Here is an 18,598-nt window from a genome sequence, read left to right as displayed (position 1 = left end):
AACACTACTGCCTCTAACATGTTTGAACCTGTTTTCATTTACGCAACTATTTATAGTAGATCACCCGCGAAACGCCCACAATCCAAACGTGCAATCTGTTATAATGCACCTGCAATTTAGCGCTCTTTATTTGGGAACTGAGTAGATCAGGTTCCCATAGTGTATAGCTGTATGATCCGTGATTGCAGGTTTGAAATGATCAAGATTATTAGCAGTTTTTTTAAGTAAAGGAATATATAAGAATTTTCCATGTATATGCAGCATCTCTGTCCCACATGCACAATCGAAGCCAGAGCTGTAGGGAAAGGAAAGTTCATTGAGTGGAAATCATCAATTATCTACTCAGGTTTCTTAAATCAATACCATGTGACAGCAGTTTGACATCGCCCTGCTCTGCCTGCGTCTGCCCGTGACTGTAGGCATGAGCAAATAAAATAAAATCACAAACACAACACTGTGCCTCTGAATCTGCCGAGTTCCATCGTCCTCTCTCTCTCCTTATCCACCCAGGCAGTTGTTTGCTCCATAAACCGTGGCAGGTCACAGGTGCCATGAAAATTAACCTTATTCTTCCCGCTGCTGCAAACATGTATTCAGCCACATACTGACATGCACCTGCATGCATTCACATGGAGCATTAGCTCTCAACAATGTTTTACAAGTGGAAGCGAATGTTGACCCAGTTTGAAGCTGGTAACGTGTGCCGGTCAGACACCCTCTGTTTTTCATTTGTTCATAAACACCAACCGACATTTTTGACTATATAGTTTTTTTCTTTTGTGTGTTTCTTTTCTCATTTGTGGATGTCTCCCTGTTCTTTTGTCGCCAGGCGAGTTGCTGCGACAAGTAGTGGGGCATAAGGATGTTTTGGTGTGTTCTGCATCTTTTTTATAAATCTTAAAATTCACCAAATACAGGACGAACAGAAACCAACTCTTCTTCTGGGTTTGCAACTGTTAACAATTCCAGTTCTTTGTGTTCAATTAGTGTTTCCATCTCAGCACGCCTGTGTATTCATGAGAAACAACATTATTCTGTGGATTGAAAAGTAGAAAACGTAAAAACCTTTGGTGCACGGGCTAATAATGTCTTCCCTGTGTTGACAGAGGTTTTGAAGTCTCAATCTCTGTTGTACAGCCTCCCTCTGTGCAGTTCATAGCTCTGACCTGATGAACAGGCTTTGGAGTCAAAACACTGTCAACAAAAAGAGGGAGAGCAGCAGACCGACCTCACTATCTCTGTTCCCTCTTTGCATAATAAATTATTGAGCTGTGATGCGGGGGGGGGGGGGGGGGGGGGGGGGGAGTACTTTGCTGCCACAACACTGCTCTCTGCTGGCAAATGAACTTCCGGTGTCGGGCTGACCTTTGCACGGTTTCAGGTCAGAGGGGGCGAGAATCAGGGTTTACATTAGAAGAAAAGGATGAAAGTCACAGAAGAAGGAAAAAAACAATTTCTTCTAATTCCACAGGTAAATTCAAACACTGTGAAAAGAAATCCATTTTCTGCATATTTGCATACGAAAGAAGAGGGATCAATCCTCAAACCAGAGCCATTCATTATTTCTTTCCTGCACCTCAGCTTGCCGGGGATGCTCTGCAGAGAGAGGCGCGCAGCTTTAGCAGTGATTCGCAGGCGCCCCAGCTGAAGGGGGGGGGGGACCCCCTGTCGATTCGGAGTAATACCACTTTCTTCGGCTACTCTTGTTATTTTGCGTGAAAACCCCACGCTCACACCTCGTCAGGAGCTACGAGTTTCCTGCCGAGCCCCTGGAGCTGCCCACCCACCTCTTTTCAGCCTTGTTAAAGAACCAAGGGGAAATCATATTTCAAGATGGATACCCCCCTCTCTTCATCTGCACTATGCGTATTGCTGCAGCCATGAGAGATCAAAGCCACCTAAACTACCCTAAGAGCTCGCAGCCCCCACCGCCACCACCTGTCCGAAAGATTCTGCACAGTGCTCGAGTAACGAGGTGAAGCCTGTCTCCACTTTTATCTTCGCCTTGCTTAGCGAGTGAGTCACATTTGTCAGAAGTGAGTCTTTTTGGCCAGAAGTGCCGTGCTCCTCTCAGAAATGCACCGAGGGAGAGTTACTCAAGTGGGAAAACACATTTACTGTCACCATCAATTTACTATTTCCTTTAATTTGTTACTAAAGGGTGAAGCTGTGTGTTTTCCCCCCATCTTCTGGATATTGATCCGCGTATTGGCATCACCTGAAGCTCCTAGCAGTAATCAGATGTGACCAGTGTCAAGTGGCGGGTGAGGCAGCAGCCTAACCTGGGGACCCTCTCCTCTCCCCTACCTGTCGATCCAGAAAACAGATGTTTGAGCTCCAATTAAAGGGAATGAGCAGGTGCCACCTGAGCCCCCGATTGCAGGGGCGCACCTGGCTGCATTAATTTGATCTAAAGTGGTTTTGATGGACTGCCTGCACTCTGACGTCCCGCATTAAGCCCCTGGAACCGAGCACCTGCTTGCAGCGAGCAGACACTCGCACTGCACTGTGGAGTTGGGCCAAGCGGGCGAGCCCACTTCTCCCTTCCTCTCCGCCGTGACCCAGCGTACAGCGGAGAAGCGGCAACATCTGTAAAGGAGCTCGTGCCCAGTGCAAAGCTGACCTGCGGTCTCACTGGGCTGAGGGCCGCGTGCGCCCCGGGGATAATTGGTTGTGGGGAAAACCTCCCCGGAGCTGTAAAGGCAGCCTGTTTCAGATCTCCTGATGATTTCACAGGACATTGAACTTAACACCTCTCATTTGTTACCTCTTCGGGGGCATTTCCAAATATCCATTACTCGGTTTCCGAGGAATGCAGCAACCTTTAACCTCCACTAGCTTTTATACGTGTGCATGAATTATCTAGGGGATAAATGTGACACCGCATTATAGGGCTGTGGACAGGTTGTTTTTGTGTGTGTGTGTGTTGAAGCTTAAGCACACAGGTGACCTTCAAAGCTTGAGCAGGGGCAGGGATGTTTGGAGTTTGGAGCTGCAGCTGCAAGAAGACCCGAGAATGAAGCTGCAGCAGGTTGAAAAGGGCCCAGCCGCGGGTCGTGCTGCACTCTCTGCTGCAACAGTTTCTTTGTGCCAGGACAATACATAAATTTCATGAGTCATCAGGCTACGACTGGCAGTTTGTGTCGAGCTAAACAGTGTTTAATTGGATTCTGATCCATGGCAACACTACCGGAGGCTTGTTTCCTTCTCTTAGTTCTGCGGCACCTGGAGCGTAATGGTGGTGATTACATCCCTCCTGTGGCGTCCCGGCGGTTCAGCCCCCGCGGGCCCCGGAGGATACGCCGCTGACAGTCACGGTCCATGCTGCCCCGCTGCCCCGTTCGGCTGCTGGCAAAAGCCGAGCAGCTGCTGCCGCTGCTGCTGGGGCTTTTTGTCACGGCGCTGCTGAGACAAGCCCAGGTTCAAAGGGAATTATGTTAATACAAAGCAAATGAATTGTTTACTGCACAAACTCAGGCACCGTTGAGTTCTCGAACGTATTTGAGACATGCTCTCATTTGTAGAGGCGTACAACAAAAAACTGTTTAATGCAAAATGAAATGTACTCACAAAAATGTGAATCTTTTTGAAACAATTCACTTTTGATCCAGAAACAAACCAAACACACGTGATTCCTTTCTTTCAATCGTTTCAAAATGCAGATTAGATCCAAGCGTTTCATTCTGCGGCAGCTCTGGAGCTTTCAGACATAATCACAGGATCTTCAGCATCTCAGGCAAAGTACTGAGAAAGAATCATGTTTTAAAGCTCCTTGATTAATCCGTCAGCTGGATTGAATGTGAATCATTAGCTCAGCAACATCATTCATCTTCACTTCTAAAAAAACGAGTTCAGCTCGAATCTACCTGATAGCACCAGCAAGTTTAAAATTGTTGAGAAAAAAATTGAAGGAATTGCTGATCATTCTGTGAAATAGGACTGTTGGATTTTTTTCCCATATAGTTGGATGGGGAAATCAACACCACTCTCACGGACAGTAAATGTAAAGCTACAATTGCTTCGCTTCTTAGAAATACTGGAAACAAGGGGAAATGGTTAGCTCAGCTGGCACCCCCAAAGCTCGTACGAGGTTTGAATGTGTTTAGAAGACTTACCTTTAATATTTCAATATCACGAAATCATTTTGAATTGTTAAAAATAAGTTCTAAAGTAAATTTGAAAAATCAAAAGATCTAAATCTCACAAACCCTTTCAAAATAAAACTCTTCGATACTTCCTGAGTGACACCGGCTAACGAGGTCCTGGGAGGAACAGAGGGAGCGATCATCCACCTCCTCCAAGTAAACACGGGAGAGGTCGCTGACCCCTGCCGATGAAGATTTGGGAGGACGCCCTGCACATGAAGTCAGTGGTGACAGCACAGGCAGGAATAACATTGCTGGGCCTTTGACCTTCAGTGTAGCCCCACACTGTCTCACAACCAGACACTTCTGAATAATACATAGGCCTCTCCTGCCGGGATCACCCCCACGGCTCGCACAAGCCGAGGTGCACAAACACAGCATTCACATCTTGGTGTGAGGATTTCTCCCACAGCCTCCCATACAATAATGAACACAGTGGGTTTGACCAGCTGCGGCCAGGTCCCTGTTTTGCCTGCATCGCTTTTCACTTTTTCTTCTTTTACATCTATATTTCTAATTCATGGTTTTCTTGAAGCCCCGGTATTTCAAAAGCAATAGCAGGAGTGTAAAGGGGGGAGGGGGGGGGGGGGATTTCTCACCTCCCTGCGAGTAAGTGAAGAATAGACCGAGCCATGAGAATTCCGCTGTTTACACAGTGAGAGAGCGAACAGAAATGCATGAAACATTTTTAAAATCCCCTGTGATTCCTGCGAAGGCATGCTGTCTCCCTCTTGTTTCCATCTGCTTTACATACAGGGGACAGCCACGCAGTTTGCACTGAGATTATTTGAATTTCATAGAGTGTTTGACATTTGATTATAGTGCCACGTGTTTTATAGATTTCGAGACTTCCCTGTCGAAGGATTCCTATCATGTTTGCTCAGGCACCCCTACTCCCTCGCAAAAGCAATTGAATACGAAAACCTCAAATATCTCCGTGTGACATCAAAAAGACAAACCCAATTATTGTTTCAGCCTCGCGTGAGCAGATACATATCAATCAGTCCTCCAGGAATATCTGTATTTGCATAAAAGACAAATCCGAGCTGCAGGAGCGATGGAAAGACGACAGGGGAGCAAATGTTTGTGTAACACATGTGCCATCATTTATTATGGAGGAAGGTGCCACATAATGACGGTGCTCACCTGTGTCCACACAGATTTAGATAATTAATATGACACGTTTTCCTGTGTACGTAAATCCGGCCGTGCAGTCACATGAGCTGTGTTTTATTTCCGATTGGCTGAGCTTCACAACAGTTGGTCGATAGCATGAAATAAAAGAGGAAAAAGTCATGAGATGGAGAGAGAAGCTGCATTTTTGGGGCTGGAGAGGTGGTGGACAGATGTGACTGTGTAGGAGCAGAGTGTGGGAGGGTGTACGCATGGTGGGGAAACTGGCAACACATGGCTAACAGGTGTTTGTACAGTGTATGTGTGGGTGTGTGTGTGTGTGTGTCTGTGTGTGGGTGTGTGCTTGTGTCTTATGTTCCTCTGGATTCGTCTTCCTTCAGTCCTAAAAAATGCAGGGTCCCCTCAACAGTTTTAAGAGGATGTTGGAAACTCACCTATTTCGTAAATATTTTAACTTGGTCTAGTCCTGATTGTTTTTGTTTGAAATCTGTGTCGTTTTTAATCTTCTATTGTTTGTGTTGTTTGATACAGTACCTTCTAAACTTTGGTTTTGAAAGGTGCTTTATAAATAAACATTTACTTACTTACTATTAAGTAATTATTAAGTGCCGATATGCCTATTTCACAGGTTATGGCACGAGCAGAGTACTGCCCTCTGCTGGTCCAGAGAGTGACTACAAATGAAAGATACAAATCAACACAGACAAGCTGACAGCCTCGACATTGCTTAGACTAAAAAAACTGTGAGTTTATGTATTTAAAAATAAGATTAAGATAAAAAAGATTTGTCCTGGATGCCCTGAACGCCAAAAGGGAACTAGAGTGTTCCGACGTCCTCGTTTCCTCTCGGTGTGTTTTTGCTGTGGCACCGGCGGCAGAGTTGTAGTTGGAGCAGCAGCAGCTTTGTCGCTGGTCTCAGTCTCTGATTGTTTCATAGATCATGTTTTAATTAAACTGTGAGAACGTCACGATAACAGATGAATGACTGATGGATAATATTTTAATTTGTCTTAAGCTCTCTGGGTTTTAAAAGCCTCGGTGTCCTGGACTTCCTGTAAGTGTAAGTAGTAGTGCACTTGCAGCTCTTGTTATTTGTTTACTAGTTTGTTGAACATCTCCACACGTGTGTTTTGGTTTGTTCCGCTTTAAGTACGTCGCTGATATTATCAGGTAGATTCGAGCAGGACTCGATTTTTTTAAAGTGAAGATGAAATTTGTGTTTTGCTTGAATTTAAAGTAAACAGCGTTTCTATATTAAGACAAATTTGACGCCAGATTATCTCATTTGCATACGTGCATATAACATATTTGGATTTTATAAGGGATTTATTATTTGTTATATTTAAATGTTAGTACATTTATTCCTAATATTTATATTTCTTTTATTCACATTTAGCCATTATAACTTTATTTGGAATATTTAAATATTCTATATTTTCCTTTCATAACTAATCTATTGTGCACAATTCTCAAGTTACAGTTTAATAATTAATTGAATCAGACATGACTTAAAATTGAACCTACGTTTTGACTTTAAAACTCTTAATTTAAGTTCATGAGCCAATTTTCTTGTGAGATTGCGTAATGAACACGATCATAGAGTGGATTACATGTTTATAGTTCATGTTTGTCCTTAGTGGAAAACGTATTTCACACAAAATTACTTTTTGCCATATAGTGTCAAACGTTGTCGACATGTTTCAGCTGCTGTGGCTGCGAAGACAACACACACACACACACACACACGCAAACACTCAAGATTTTCTCAGGCGTGTGTAAATGCAGCCATTCAGTTTGACTCTGTTCAGTTCACACCAGGCTGTGTTTATATACTCAAATCAATCAGGTTCACACGCTTGGCCGCCTCATATTTTGGCAACATGCAGCGACACAGAAGCACCCGAACACGCAGGGAGAGTTGGGAGTTAACAGCCACCGTGTGACCGAGCCTCGTCATTGTGCATGTGTCACACTCGCAGCTCTGGCTCAGGATGCTCTCACCTGCGTTTTCTGTAGATGCCAATTTGGAAATGAGGTGTATTCACAGCAGGGACAAGGCTGTCAGATTGTGTGTGTGTGTGTGTGTGTGTGTGTGTGTGTGTGTTACTCCCTCATATGTCACTGTAGATAGAGTCAGACAGACGCGCAAACGTTAAATCACTTTATTGAGAGTGAAACCCCAAGTAATTTGAGATGGAGAGTTCCAGGCAGGGGATGCTGGATGTTCCAGGTTTAACTCTGTTTTATTTGAATTTTAAGAAAGAAAATGCAGCCGTCCTTTTTGTGGGTATAGAAATTGTGGGAAGTTATTGCCACATTGTGAGATCGGTGCAGCCATTAGATGCTGAGCACAGAACAAGTTATCAAATTAGTCTTTGCTTTTAGAACATTGAAATTTTTAAAATCAGTACACATGATCTTAATTTGTCCAACAATCTCTGTCCCACAGCTTCCATGAAGACCCCCTCATCGATGGCTACACTCTGGTCTAAAATCTCTGCTGCTCTGCCCCCTAATGAGGAACAGTTCCCTCTGCAGTTCAGTGACACGGTGGAGTCGAGCGTGGTGGACGTGTTGAAGCGCTCCAGGCGGCAGCTGTACGGCGACACCGCGAGCACCAGTCGCTCGCTCGCTGCTCAGATCATTTTGGATGTGTCATGGGAGAAGCTCAACACGGGAACGTGGCGCCACGTGGACAAAGAGTGGAGGCGTGTTTATTCCTACGGCTGCCTGTTCAAAGTGGCCGCTCTGTGCCGCGATGGGCCATCAGAGAACGAGGTCCTGCAGGCCGTCCGGACTTGTGACATGGGTTTGCTCATGGGTGCAGCCGTCCTGGATAACATACTTCAGGTTATAGTTGGGATTCTGCAGGACGAGGTCAGGAAGTCGTCGAAAGAAGAAGATGAACCAGCTGAGGTGAAGGTCAGTGGTCTTTTTAGTTAAAATAAAAAAAATTCTACGAGGGAGTTTATCTTTTTCCTTCAGGCCCTTTTGGCTAAACATAAATTACCTATGCATATTTTCAGTAAATCATGTGAGAAAAATATAGGGAAGGAAAAATCTTTATCATTAAAAGTTATCACTCCTTATTTGGTTTAGTTGAGCTTTTTGTCGATCTTCACTTATCCATGTTAAACTAGATGGCAATGTAGTTTTGATTTTAATGTTTTAATAGAGCCGTTTTTTAAGGTGTGCAACCACACGTGTTTTTTTTTCTCTCTGTGATTCAAAGTTTGACCAAACATTGAACGATGACATTTCGAAATAAGCCTTTCAGAAGTTGTGGAATTGTATTTCCCCTGTTGCTCTTCATCTGGTCGCTCCCCACCACGTGTCACTGAAGATAAAGTGCGACAAACACTCAGAGGTCAGATCTCTTCGATCAGGTGCGATCGAAACTGAGAAGGAGACTTTCGACCAATGCTGGCAGAATTGTCAGTTAAAAAAAAACAAATATCGACGTCCAATTGCTCGTGAGAATAATGCTGCAACTAACGACTACTTTCATTATCTTCAGATTTGCCAATTTTCCGGCTTAATCACTTTCGTTGCTCGTTCAGTTAGTGAAAAGTAAATATCAGAAAGAAGCATATTGAGTTTATTATCACAACAAAATAAGCATATCCTTGTATTAGAGAACCAGCCACTTGAAACAGTTAGTCCAATAAACAACAATATTCTCATCCTCCTTTTACAGAAAAATTAACAGTCGTTTGTTTATCTTATTTATATTATTTCCCTACAAAAACGGCTTCATTTTGAATTGAAGAATTGACAAACCCCTGTTGTTTAAATATCATGAACAGAGACTGAAGCTCGAGTGGCCAGATGTTCCTGTGATCAGACCAGAGTTTGCGATTCCCAGGGTGAGGTGTCCGTCGCTGGAGAGCTTCAACACAAACCAGCTGCTGCCCCTCAAACCAGTGATTTTAGAAGGGATCATTGACCACTGGCCTGCACTTAATGGACACCGCTGGAGGTTTGATCTCCTAATGTCACTTTCAGATTATTTGCATGCTTTGAAAATCAAAACATATGGGTTGGTATATTGTTGTCTGTTGTTGCGTCACATGATTTTAAGATACAAATGTGATTTATAAAGCCACTTTACAGTAATGATAGATTCTGGCTATAACCTTCGGATCTGCACTGTGAGCATTAGTATACACATCAGTAGTCCTCCGCTCTGCTTGTGTAATCAGACTGACTCTCACTCGTGAGGACTGACGAGTCTCGGGCTCTGCGACATGTAACATACAATCACTTTGATATGAAGCACCGAGACAAATAGCGTAAGTTTCAGTTTTTATCTTGTGATGCAGAACAACATACACTGAGTTCAAGGATGTGGTTTTTTTTCCACTGCATCTCTCGTTCCTCACTCTTGGGATCTGACCGCCTCTCCTTCACTGTCCTCCCTCTCTATGACACATCACGTACACTCATTCATTTCCTCCTTCCTTCAAAGCATAGAATACCTGAGGTCTGTGGCCGGGTGTCGGACCGTTCCCGTGGAGGTGGGATCCAGGTACACGGACGAGGCATGGTCCCAAACTCTAATTACGGTCAATGAATTCATCGATCGATATATTATGAATAAAGTAAGGGCATCATCATCAGAGGCTTGCATTTGCATTCATGAAGCACAGAGGTAAAATGCTGCATTGTGATCTATAACTGGGTATTTTCATTTATGTTTCTCTGTGGATCCGACCCACCCAGGATGGAGTGACGGGTTTGGGTTATATGGCTCAGCACCAGCTTTTTGATCAGGTGCACTTTCCTTATTTAACTTTTAAATGAGACAAAATGACGGTGAAAATAACAACCTATTAATTGTGTCAGTTTACTAATTGATTATTCTACTCATATTTTCCAGCACTATAACAACAACTAGAAACAGAATTTGTCTCAAGCTCTTATCGTCTAACCATATTGCTTTGAACAGAATTGACTATTTAGTGCTAATTGTACCATAGAAGTCAATACATTGTCTGGGCTGAACTTTACCAAAAGGGCAACTTGTCAAGATAAAAGTTTGATAGTTTAGAATGAGGCAAAATGAGGAGGAATCACACTTTGTCCTCTGCTGTCAGAAATCAGCTCAAGTTATTTTGAGTTTTTGTCATTAGTATGTTTTTATTTTACTGTTTATTATTGTTATTGTTATTATATACATAGCTCAGTAGGTGTTTCATGCACATAGTACATATCTTATGGCTCTACACTATTAAGTAAAATATGTGACAAATTGAAATTCTGGCCCGATGAAGGTACAATAACCATGATAATAATATAAACTTTATTTATTTAATGCCTTCAAAACTAGAGCTACTTCCCAAAATGAAATATAACTGCGATAATCACCAAAGTTATTACAATTCATTTGTGTTTTAAAACTCATCCTCTTGGACATATTAAACTGGCATTCTTCACAATACCAGTCAGGTGGGATGGAGCAGAGTACTGAGGGAAAGAAAAGAACATCATTTAAAATCAATTTCTGGGAAATGTCTGCATTTTCAGAACCAACAAGATAATATGAAGTCAGAGCCCCTGATGTAATTTAACTATGTTTGGGTAATGTTTCCTTAGATACCAGAGCTGAAGGAAGACATCCGTCTCCCTGATTATTGCTGTCTTGGTGAGGAAGATGAAGACAACATTACAGTAAACGCATGGTTTGGACCTGGAGGCACAGTGTCTCCTCTTCACCAAGACCCGCAACAGAACTTCCTGGCTCAGGTGAGGACGACAACGCCGCGTAATGAATCCAGTCAATGTCAAAGATCAGTTACGTGATGTGCTGTCTCTTTACCACTCAAGATTCCCTCTGTATATACATTAGGTTGTGGGGAGCAAATACATTCGCCTGTATTCCCCGGAGGACACGGACAAGCTGTACCCTCATCAATCACAGCTGCTTCACAATACCAGTCAGGTGGGATTGACAGTCCATACAGATAGAACATGTTGAGCTTGCAAATATATGCAGCATTTCCAATATCTGCCTCCTCTCGGTGCAGGTGGAGGTGGAGAATCCAGACATGGACCGGTTCCCGGAATTTGCCGAAGCTCCATATCTGGAATGCGTGCTGCGGCCCGGAGACGTGCTGTTCATCCCTGTCCAGCACTGGCATTACGTGCGCTCCTTGGAGCTCAGCTTCTCCGTCAGCTTTTGGTGGTCATGAATATCCGATTCCATAATAGTAATAAATTATATATTGTTTATTTATACGATTCTGCTGTTTCCTGCTGCTGTGGATGGAAATCAGTGTGGAGTTCTCATCTAAAGCTAATTCTCATAAATGTGAGGACAACCGCTGATCACACAAACCTTTGATCCGTGAACAATGAACACATTCTGCAGAATGATTAGTTTAATTGTGCCGCTGATGACTGCAACAACATCTATTGTGTGGAAAGCCAACAGCGGGGATAAAAAACAACAAACGAGCGGTTAAAACTGTTTGTGCTCATTTCATCTCGCATATAATTTACAGAAGGCTGTCGTCTAATTTGATAGGATATGTTTCTCTTTTCAAATTGGCTTATTTAATTGTGCTCTCAACCTCATTCCTACAAATATCCTCAGCTGTATGATTTCCATAATTCATGGAAATGAGGCGAGTCCTCAGATTTAATAACCGAGTGAGCTACAGGTACAAAGAAATGTGGTAATAAACACGGATCTCTGGTTAAACTGACAGTGTGGGAATCAAGCAGGTCACAAATGAGACTTAATAAATGAATTGTATTAATCCCCCGAGCGCAGAGAGACTTCAATTAAAATGGTCTCGGTGGTTAAGTACCTTGACACTACAATTGTTGTCGAGCAGCAAAAACACAACACCTGACTACCGAGACTTTTTTCATTTCTGATTTCAGCCCGAGACTTTACTCCTGTCGGTCCATTTGAATTAAACATGCTCATCACATCTATGAGGTGTGAGGCGATGTGAGATAAAGAACCATTCGGGGAAATCAAGGAGCTGAAGAGCTTTCTGTGATTTTATTTTTATAAAACAACATTACAATTTCTTGTTTTTTCTTCTAAAAAATGTGTGCTTAAAAACTTGAAATCAACAGTTCAAAACCCCAAAATGTGTCTGAAATAAACTCCAGCTATTTTCTGCAAATCTAAGAAATACAATGCAGCCCTGCAAGACCAGAATCTGAATTTGTGACATCAACATTTTTCTAATAAAATTTTGTATGCCAGAGAAAAGTGTATTGTTATGCTTCCGCAGAGGCGCCAGGCATTATGTTCTCAGGTTGCCCGTTCATCCCATCCTTATGAATATCTCAAGTACACCTTGAAAGAATTTCAAATTGGTACAAACGTTCACATTGAGTTAAAGATGACCTTATTTCAATTTTGTGGTTGAAGGTCAAAGGTGAGGCGGCCTCATATGATCTGGAAAAACTATATGTGTTGACTGAACCGCACTCATGTGTGTCAGCTATCAAGTGTCTACAATCAATTCACCCTATTTTTTCCCGTTTCCCGTGTTTGTAGAATGAATTTCCATCTTGGTAATAGAATTTGTTAGTCAAACGAATTATAAATGAAGAGTTAAATAACATCAGATAAACCAGTCAACTAATGAACCTCTCTCTGTCTCCTCTGAATAGAATGAACATTACTTGATCTCATGATTAAAGGTTAACTTACTGAAGAGAGAACTGGATAAGAAACAAACACAATGCAGCATTGAAATTGTTCGGTTTTAATGAGACAATTATTAGTAACAACTTAAAAACATCCAAAACTATTTCACACTTTCATAACGCACAATGATTTTATATATTCTTATCTTCAAGCAGAATCACGGTTTCCTGTTAGTGGTTGATTATTCTGATTATTCGCTCAAAGAAAATACTATACAATGAATTATTATTATTATTATAAGTGTAATAATTAATCCTGTTTACACTATAAAGTCAACTCCATTTTTATTTAATTTATATATTTTTCAATTTCTTAGTCTTATTGTTTGTTTACTGATTATTATTTTACTGATGTCTGTTGTTAAACGTTCCTCTTTGCTGCTGTTACACAGCTAATAACCCCGTGGTGGAACTAATAAAGGATCATCTGATCTTGTCGATAGATTAAACTCAACAGATTTATGTGAAGCGCTGCGGCTGCTGAGTCACACTAATGAACAACTGAAAAACAACATGGATTCACCAACAGCCGATTTATTATACATGCCAGTTAGCAGGTAATAGACTTCTCTGAGCCCTAGTTACTTCCCTTACAAGGTTATCGCTCAACCATTATGAACCCCATCAGACTTTAATTCTGAGTAAATGCTGTGTACCTCACTTGGCCTATCGGTGCACTGCTGTTGTCAAGTAGGTGGCACAATTGACTTAAGATCACACAAAACTGCTTACTCTCATTATAATGTAATCAATAGTTAATTACCAGTGAAGTGATGTGGGACATCTGGGCCTGTAACCCTTTCCCTTCCATCTGGCCCCTCGCCTCCTGCTCCTCTTTTGATTAATGGCCCCTGACTTTAAAATAGGATTTAATCCAGTAGATTTATTATATGTTGTCTTGTTATACAATGAAGCGAGTGCATGGAAAGACGCTTTGCAAGTTAAGGTGACTTAAACGGAGAATCCTCCTCAAACCTGAAACAAAAACTGATGTGAGATCACAATGGTCCTTTTCAAAGTAATTTGGATGAATGTGTTCTGGAGCTGCAGGCTGATCTGAGTATGAGCTGTAAATATTCCCCCGTTTTGTCAGAGTTCAGTGGCCTTGTTTTAAATGGATTTTACCTAAACCTGGACCCTTAATAATGCAGTGATTAGGTTCGACTGTGGTTGAGGAGGTACAACGGGCTGTCCACTAACCAGACGGTCAGTGGTTTGATCCCCAGCTCCTCCAGTACACACGCTTTGGGCCAGATACTAAACCCCAAATTGCCACTGATATAATAAAGTAGTGCTGTATGAATGTCTTTGGCTTGTGGCGTAAAGCGCTTTGAGTGGTTGATAGGGAAATTAAAAAAATAATGCAAAATGCATAAAACTTTATTCATCAAAGATTCATTGACATTAATATGCAAACATTTACAAAAAAAAACCTTGAGAACAGTGATTGTCAGGCATTAGTTAATTAACATTTTCTGGGTTAGGGTTAACCCTAACCAAAACAAAGACAGGAACGATATATATATAGATAATCAATTCTTATTCAATCTGTCAATTCTGACAAGCTATAAACCAATGCATAAATATTCTCAGCAATGACACTGCATTTAAAAACGGACCTGAGCTGGAAGCAGATTAGAGATACTGTATGTGAGTGGTTCTTTTACCCACCCTACAGTAAGATCAAGTGCAGTAGAAAAATAGTGTGAATTAGCAAATACACTATGTAGTGTCGGAAATTAAGAGAGAAAATGTGCAAGAAAAAAAAAACCATGCAGCACTATTCAAAGCTTGTCCTAAGGCAACTCGGTTCAGTTGTGGCATCATTTTAAAATATTCTTGTGTGAATATTTATCCTCAGTGCATTAGGGTAAAAGGAGATTTTAAAATAACCTCTTGAAATAAAACAAGCAGGATTGTTTTTTTTTTCTGGTGAGATGTCTAAAACGTTGATTTCAAACAATGTCTTCTTTTCTAATATTCCTGCAAGTCTAAGGAGATGTTCTGCATCCGCTCCACCACGAAGAAGCTGAGTGTTCCGGCGAAGCCCAGGATGACCATCAGCAGGAGCTGCCACATCAGGAGGACGTAGCCACTGTAGAAAAACGCCACGGCTGCGAAAACGGACTGTCGAGGGAGAGGAGATTTTATTTAGTTGTTCAACAGACAGTTTTTGCTCTCACATGGCTGAACAAGCATGACGCCCTTTAACAGGAGGAAGTAGCGCTCGCACTTCTTTGTCAAACTAACAGATCCCACTGGTGCATTTACTGTCGGCTGACCATTCACTAAAAGCCTCTCCTGAACAGCAATTGTCCAATCGCAGCTGTTCATCCGTAACTAGCAGGTCTGTCGGGCTTTGTTCAAGGGGCTTTTGTATGAAGAATACATTCTATATTAAGAGTCTTTTATGGGTAGTGTATTTTTATTAAGGATTTACAACACAAAAACGAAACCAAAAAATGTGAGGAATGGACTCAATCAATAAACGAATAGCGTATTTCTGATAACATCTTATTTGGAGGTGTTAAAGGTTTCCACTTTAGGATTAGAGTCCACACATAGTGTTCCGGATGCCAGGATAACAGTTTAAATTGTGGCTTGTGTCCTGCTGTTTGCTTTTTAAAAAGTTTGGACTTCAGTAACGTTAAAGCGTAACACCTATTTGCCAACTTCTGGATATGAGGCTCCTCAGAAGTGAAACTAAAATCATGGACTAAAAAGGTATATAAGTATATAATTTTTCCCAAAGATGGTTTCAGTCATTTAAGCCAGTTCTTATTAAGCGCATGTATTTTAAAGTTATTTTTCTAATTAGTGTGAATTTAATTATAAACTATTATAAACTAATGTAGTCAAAATTGCAAGATGGCAAATCTGACATTTTTTGGTAAAAGTTTTGCACAGAAGGGGCAAATAGAGACGCATCTTCCATCTTTATTTCAAGCCAATGACCGTTTCTTATCCTCTCGTAAAAGTGACGCACACTGTAAAAAATACATACATTCAGGCATAAATCCAACAGCATTGATAATTAGCTAAGTGGGTTTTTCTAATGTCAACATTCAAACAATTCATTAGTTGTGGCACAACTGGTAACAGTATAATACTCTAATGTTGGGGCTAATTACATTGCACAGTCTAGTTAGGATAATTTACTGCAGGCGAGGTTGTTAAGAGACGTCATGTGAGACAGCAGTCAGTTCATTATTGAACTCATTATTGATTTATGCATAAGTTGGATACCTTGTTTATTGGACCCATGCAGCAACACGCTTATTATTTAACAAGTATTTGTTTTTAATATTTAAAAAACTGCAGTTTCAAGGGTTTGTTTCTGGTTAGAGGCCAATTTTGCTGCAAAGACAGCGGGAGAGATTAAGAGGCGTACAGGGGTCTTGTCTTTTCCTTTTTAATGGTGCTTCAGGTGAATTTATTTCACACCTGAAAAGACAACATTTTAACCCGGCTTTGCTCGTCACTGCTAACAACGTCGGTAAATTGGGAAGTCAGGATTACCTGGATGAATTTGAAGATAGCAAAAGCAGGCGTGCTTTGTTCAGCATAAACACAGCCTAGTATGCTGTAGAGCTGCGTGTTGAAACAACTGTCCCCGAGTCCGAGCAAGAAGCTGCACAGCAGGGCAATGGACACACTGCGAGAGAAAATGTAGATCTTTTTAAAATAGAAAAAAACGTGTGACAGGCATCATTTTCATCATTAAATGATCAGATAAATTTGCTACCTCGGTGTTAGATATGGGTTCTTTTGGGTCGTGGTCTTAAAGACGACGGGGGCGTCATCTGGGATGTTGAGGAAGATCAAATAGAAAGCGACAAAGTGGACGACCATTGCCAGAAACACCACAGAGGTCCGTCTGAAGCGGTTGTTCTTACACAACAATCCGAACAAGCCTCCACCTGAGGAGAGAGCCAAAAGACGACGTGAGCCCAGTAGACATTCTGTGACTGTGGATCAAAGTTTAACAGAGGAGCGTAAACTTACCCACTATTTCTCCGATGCCCACCACGATCCCAGAGATCCCAATCAAGCCTTTCGCTGCAAGTCCAAACTGTGTGGTTGCTCCAATACATGTCCCGTACACGCCGCTGTAGAAAGATAGCTCGAGGCCTGGAGAACAAAGAGGGCAGGCTGTAGCCGCGAGCCTTCACCGGAGGCTAAAATGCTCACTACAGGAAATGCATTCTCCATTTGTACTCACCGCTGTATGCCATGCAGGGACTCAGGAGCAGTATAGTTTTAGTCTTCAGAAGTTGCAGAATTGTTTCTAAACAGGAGTGGACACAAAAGGATGATTTGAATTGTTAAAGATGATATTTAGAAGTATTGAGCTCAGATAAAAATGCAGCTGTCAAGGCCACATTTTGACAATTAAAGTTTATAGCAACCACAATCCGTGAAATATTCTGTCTCAATCAGCCAAAAAGCCACATTTATGGTAAAAACACCCAAGAGAGAGATTTACTCGTGCTGTTACGGGGAAATTCAGATTTCAAAAGAAGAAATCCCTCCAGGTTTCTTTGTTTATGCCGGGATGCCCTTTCTCGACATAAATCAGCATGCATCTCTGCTGCACTGACAGCAGGTGCAAGTGCAGCAGAGTTTCTACTTGACAAACACAGATATAATCTGAAATAAAAACTCTCGCGCAGGCAGTTTTACCGTGTACTCGGTTGTAATGCTCGAAAGATTCTTATCAACATGAAAGCAATTTTGGCTCGAACAAAAACAAAGCTGCCTGTGACTGCCTGCTAGTGTCAGACCAACAGCAGTGAAACGGAGAACTGGAGGTTGCCTGCAGTACGCCAAGCAACCGAGGAAGACCGACAATATAACACACCTCTGCACTCTCTCAGTAGATTTTATATCAGCTGTGAAAAACACTACTCTGATAAATATATACACAGCAAGCGAAAAAGTACCACTTCGACTGAATGTGCATTTTGAGCCAAACTAAAGGTAGGCCGACTTCTTACAGATATTTGTGGTCCCCATATGATGCACTCTAATGAATGAACCTGTCATTGTTTTAATTGCTCTATAGCCACCATAGTCTGTATATAGAGTGTGGAGGACAGGACAGCTCCTGAGGAGTGACCACACCTCTTGACAGCCCTCTGGTGGCTGGTTGCAGTAAAGGTCAGAAATCCTGCCTCCTCCATGTTTGTGGATGGGACATGGACCAAAATGGAAAAGTCAAAGTACATGACAAACACATTTTTTCCTCATATATGTTTAAATACTATTATTATCAATAAGTTTGGTTGAATCCCCCCTGCTAAGGAGGTCAGTGTTGTTTGTTAGTTTGCAGGATGATGCAAAAACCACAAAATTGTGTCTGGTGCAGATCTATGTTATTTTTCACTTTCTTTAACATTACAAGACGGAGATGAACACACCACATAATGAAGACCTGCTTTGAAGAACTCTATGTAGTGTGGATCACGTGGAACACAAATATTTAATGTAAAAACTTACTGAATTCTGACTTGGCATCTTGTATGGCACTGCTGGCTCTGTGCTTATACCTAAACCACAGAAAAATGAAATGTGTTATAAAATGTGTTTCACCCTCTACAGAAATAGTCTACTCACACAAACAATGATGTAACGTCCTTTGAGTGAAC

The 18,598-nt window shown here is 41.7% G+C and overlaps 2 protein-coding genes across 4 annotated transcripts in view; one reads left to right on the top strand and one right to left on the bottom strand.

Moving 5' to 3' along the window:
* The first annotated feature begins 6,147 nt into the window (after positions 1-6,147).
* On the top strand, positions 6,148-12,445 carry kdm8 (lysine (K)-specific demethylase 8). 3 transcript variants are annotated; one of them, XM_053443355.1, is made up of 8 exons: positions 6,148-6,333; positions 7,729-8,201; positions 9,086-9,258; positions 9,748-9,880; positions 10,002-10,052; positions 10,875-11,024; positions 11,128-11,220; positions 11,306-12,445. In XM_053443355.1, exons 2-8 carry the CDS (start codon positions 7,734-7,736, stop codon positions 11,468-11,470), a joined length of 1,233 nt encoding a protein of 410 aa, XP_053299330.1. In that variant the 5' UTR covers positions 6,148-6,333; positions 7,729-7,733; the 3' UTR covers positions 11,471-12,445. The 3 variants fall into 3 exon arrangements, with proteins under 3 accessions (XP_053299330.1, XP_053299331.1, XP_053299329.1); XM_053443356.1 differs by having other exon boundaries at positions 6,148-6,339; positions 7,729-8,195; XM_053443354.1 differs by having other exon boundaries at positions 6,148-6,339.
* A 1,869-nt stretch (positions 12,446-14,314) lies between these two features.
* LOC128458504 (UNC93-like protein MFSD11) overlaps positions 14,315-18,598 on the bottom strand; it is an 11,012-nt gene continuing 6,728 nt past the window's right edge. The window contains exons 8-13 of the mRNA XM_053443353.1: positions 18,450-18,499; positions 17,173-17,238; positions 16,956-17,081; positions 16,696-16,870; positions 16,470-16,605; positions 14,315-15,077 (exon numbers count right to left, since the gene is read on the bottom strand). Of these exons, the coding sequence (XP_053299328.1) occupies positions 14,925-15,077; positions 16,470-16,605; positions 16,696-16,870; positions 16,956-17,081; positions 17,173-17,238; positions 18,450-18,499 (706 nt within the window). The 3' untranslated portion in view covers positions 14,315-14,924. The remainder of the gene's footprint in view (positions 15,078-16,469; positions 16,606-16,695; positions 16,871-16,955; positions 17,082-17,172; positions 17,239-18,449; positions 18,500-18,598) is intronic.

The sequence above is a fragment of the Pleuronectes platessa genome, chromosome 16 (genome assembly GCF_947347685.1).
Source record: "Pleuronectes platessa chromosome 16, fPlePla1.1, whole genome shotgun sequence".
Taxonomy (NCBI): domain Eukaryota; kingdom Metazoa; phylum Chordata; class Actinopteri; order Pleuronectiformes; family Pleuronectidae; genus Pleuronectes; species Pleuronectes platessa.
The sequence above is the reverse complement of the archived record's forward strand: the minus strand, read 5'-3'. Positions and strand labels throughout refer to the sequence as shown.

Coding starts and splice junctions, on each gene's coding strand:
- kdm8 (XM_053443355.1), top strand. CDS start 7,734: ATGAAGACCCCCTCATCGATGGCTACACTCTGGTCTAAAATCTCTGCT. Junction 9,881..10,001: donor ATCGATATATTATGAATAAA/GTAAGGGCATCA, acceptor CGACCCACCCAG/GATGGAGTGACGGGTTTGGG. Junction 11,025..11,127: donor AACAGAACTTCCTGGCTCAG/GTGAGGACGACA, acceptor TATATACATTAG/GTTGTGGGGAGCAAATACAT.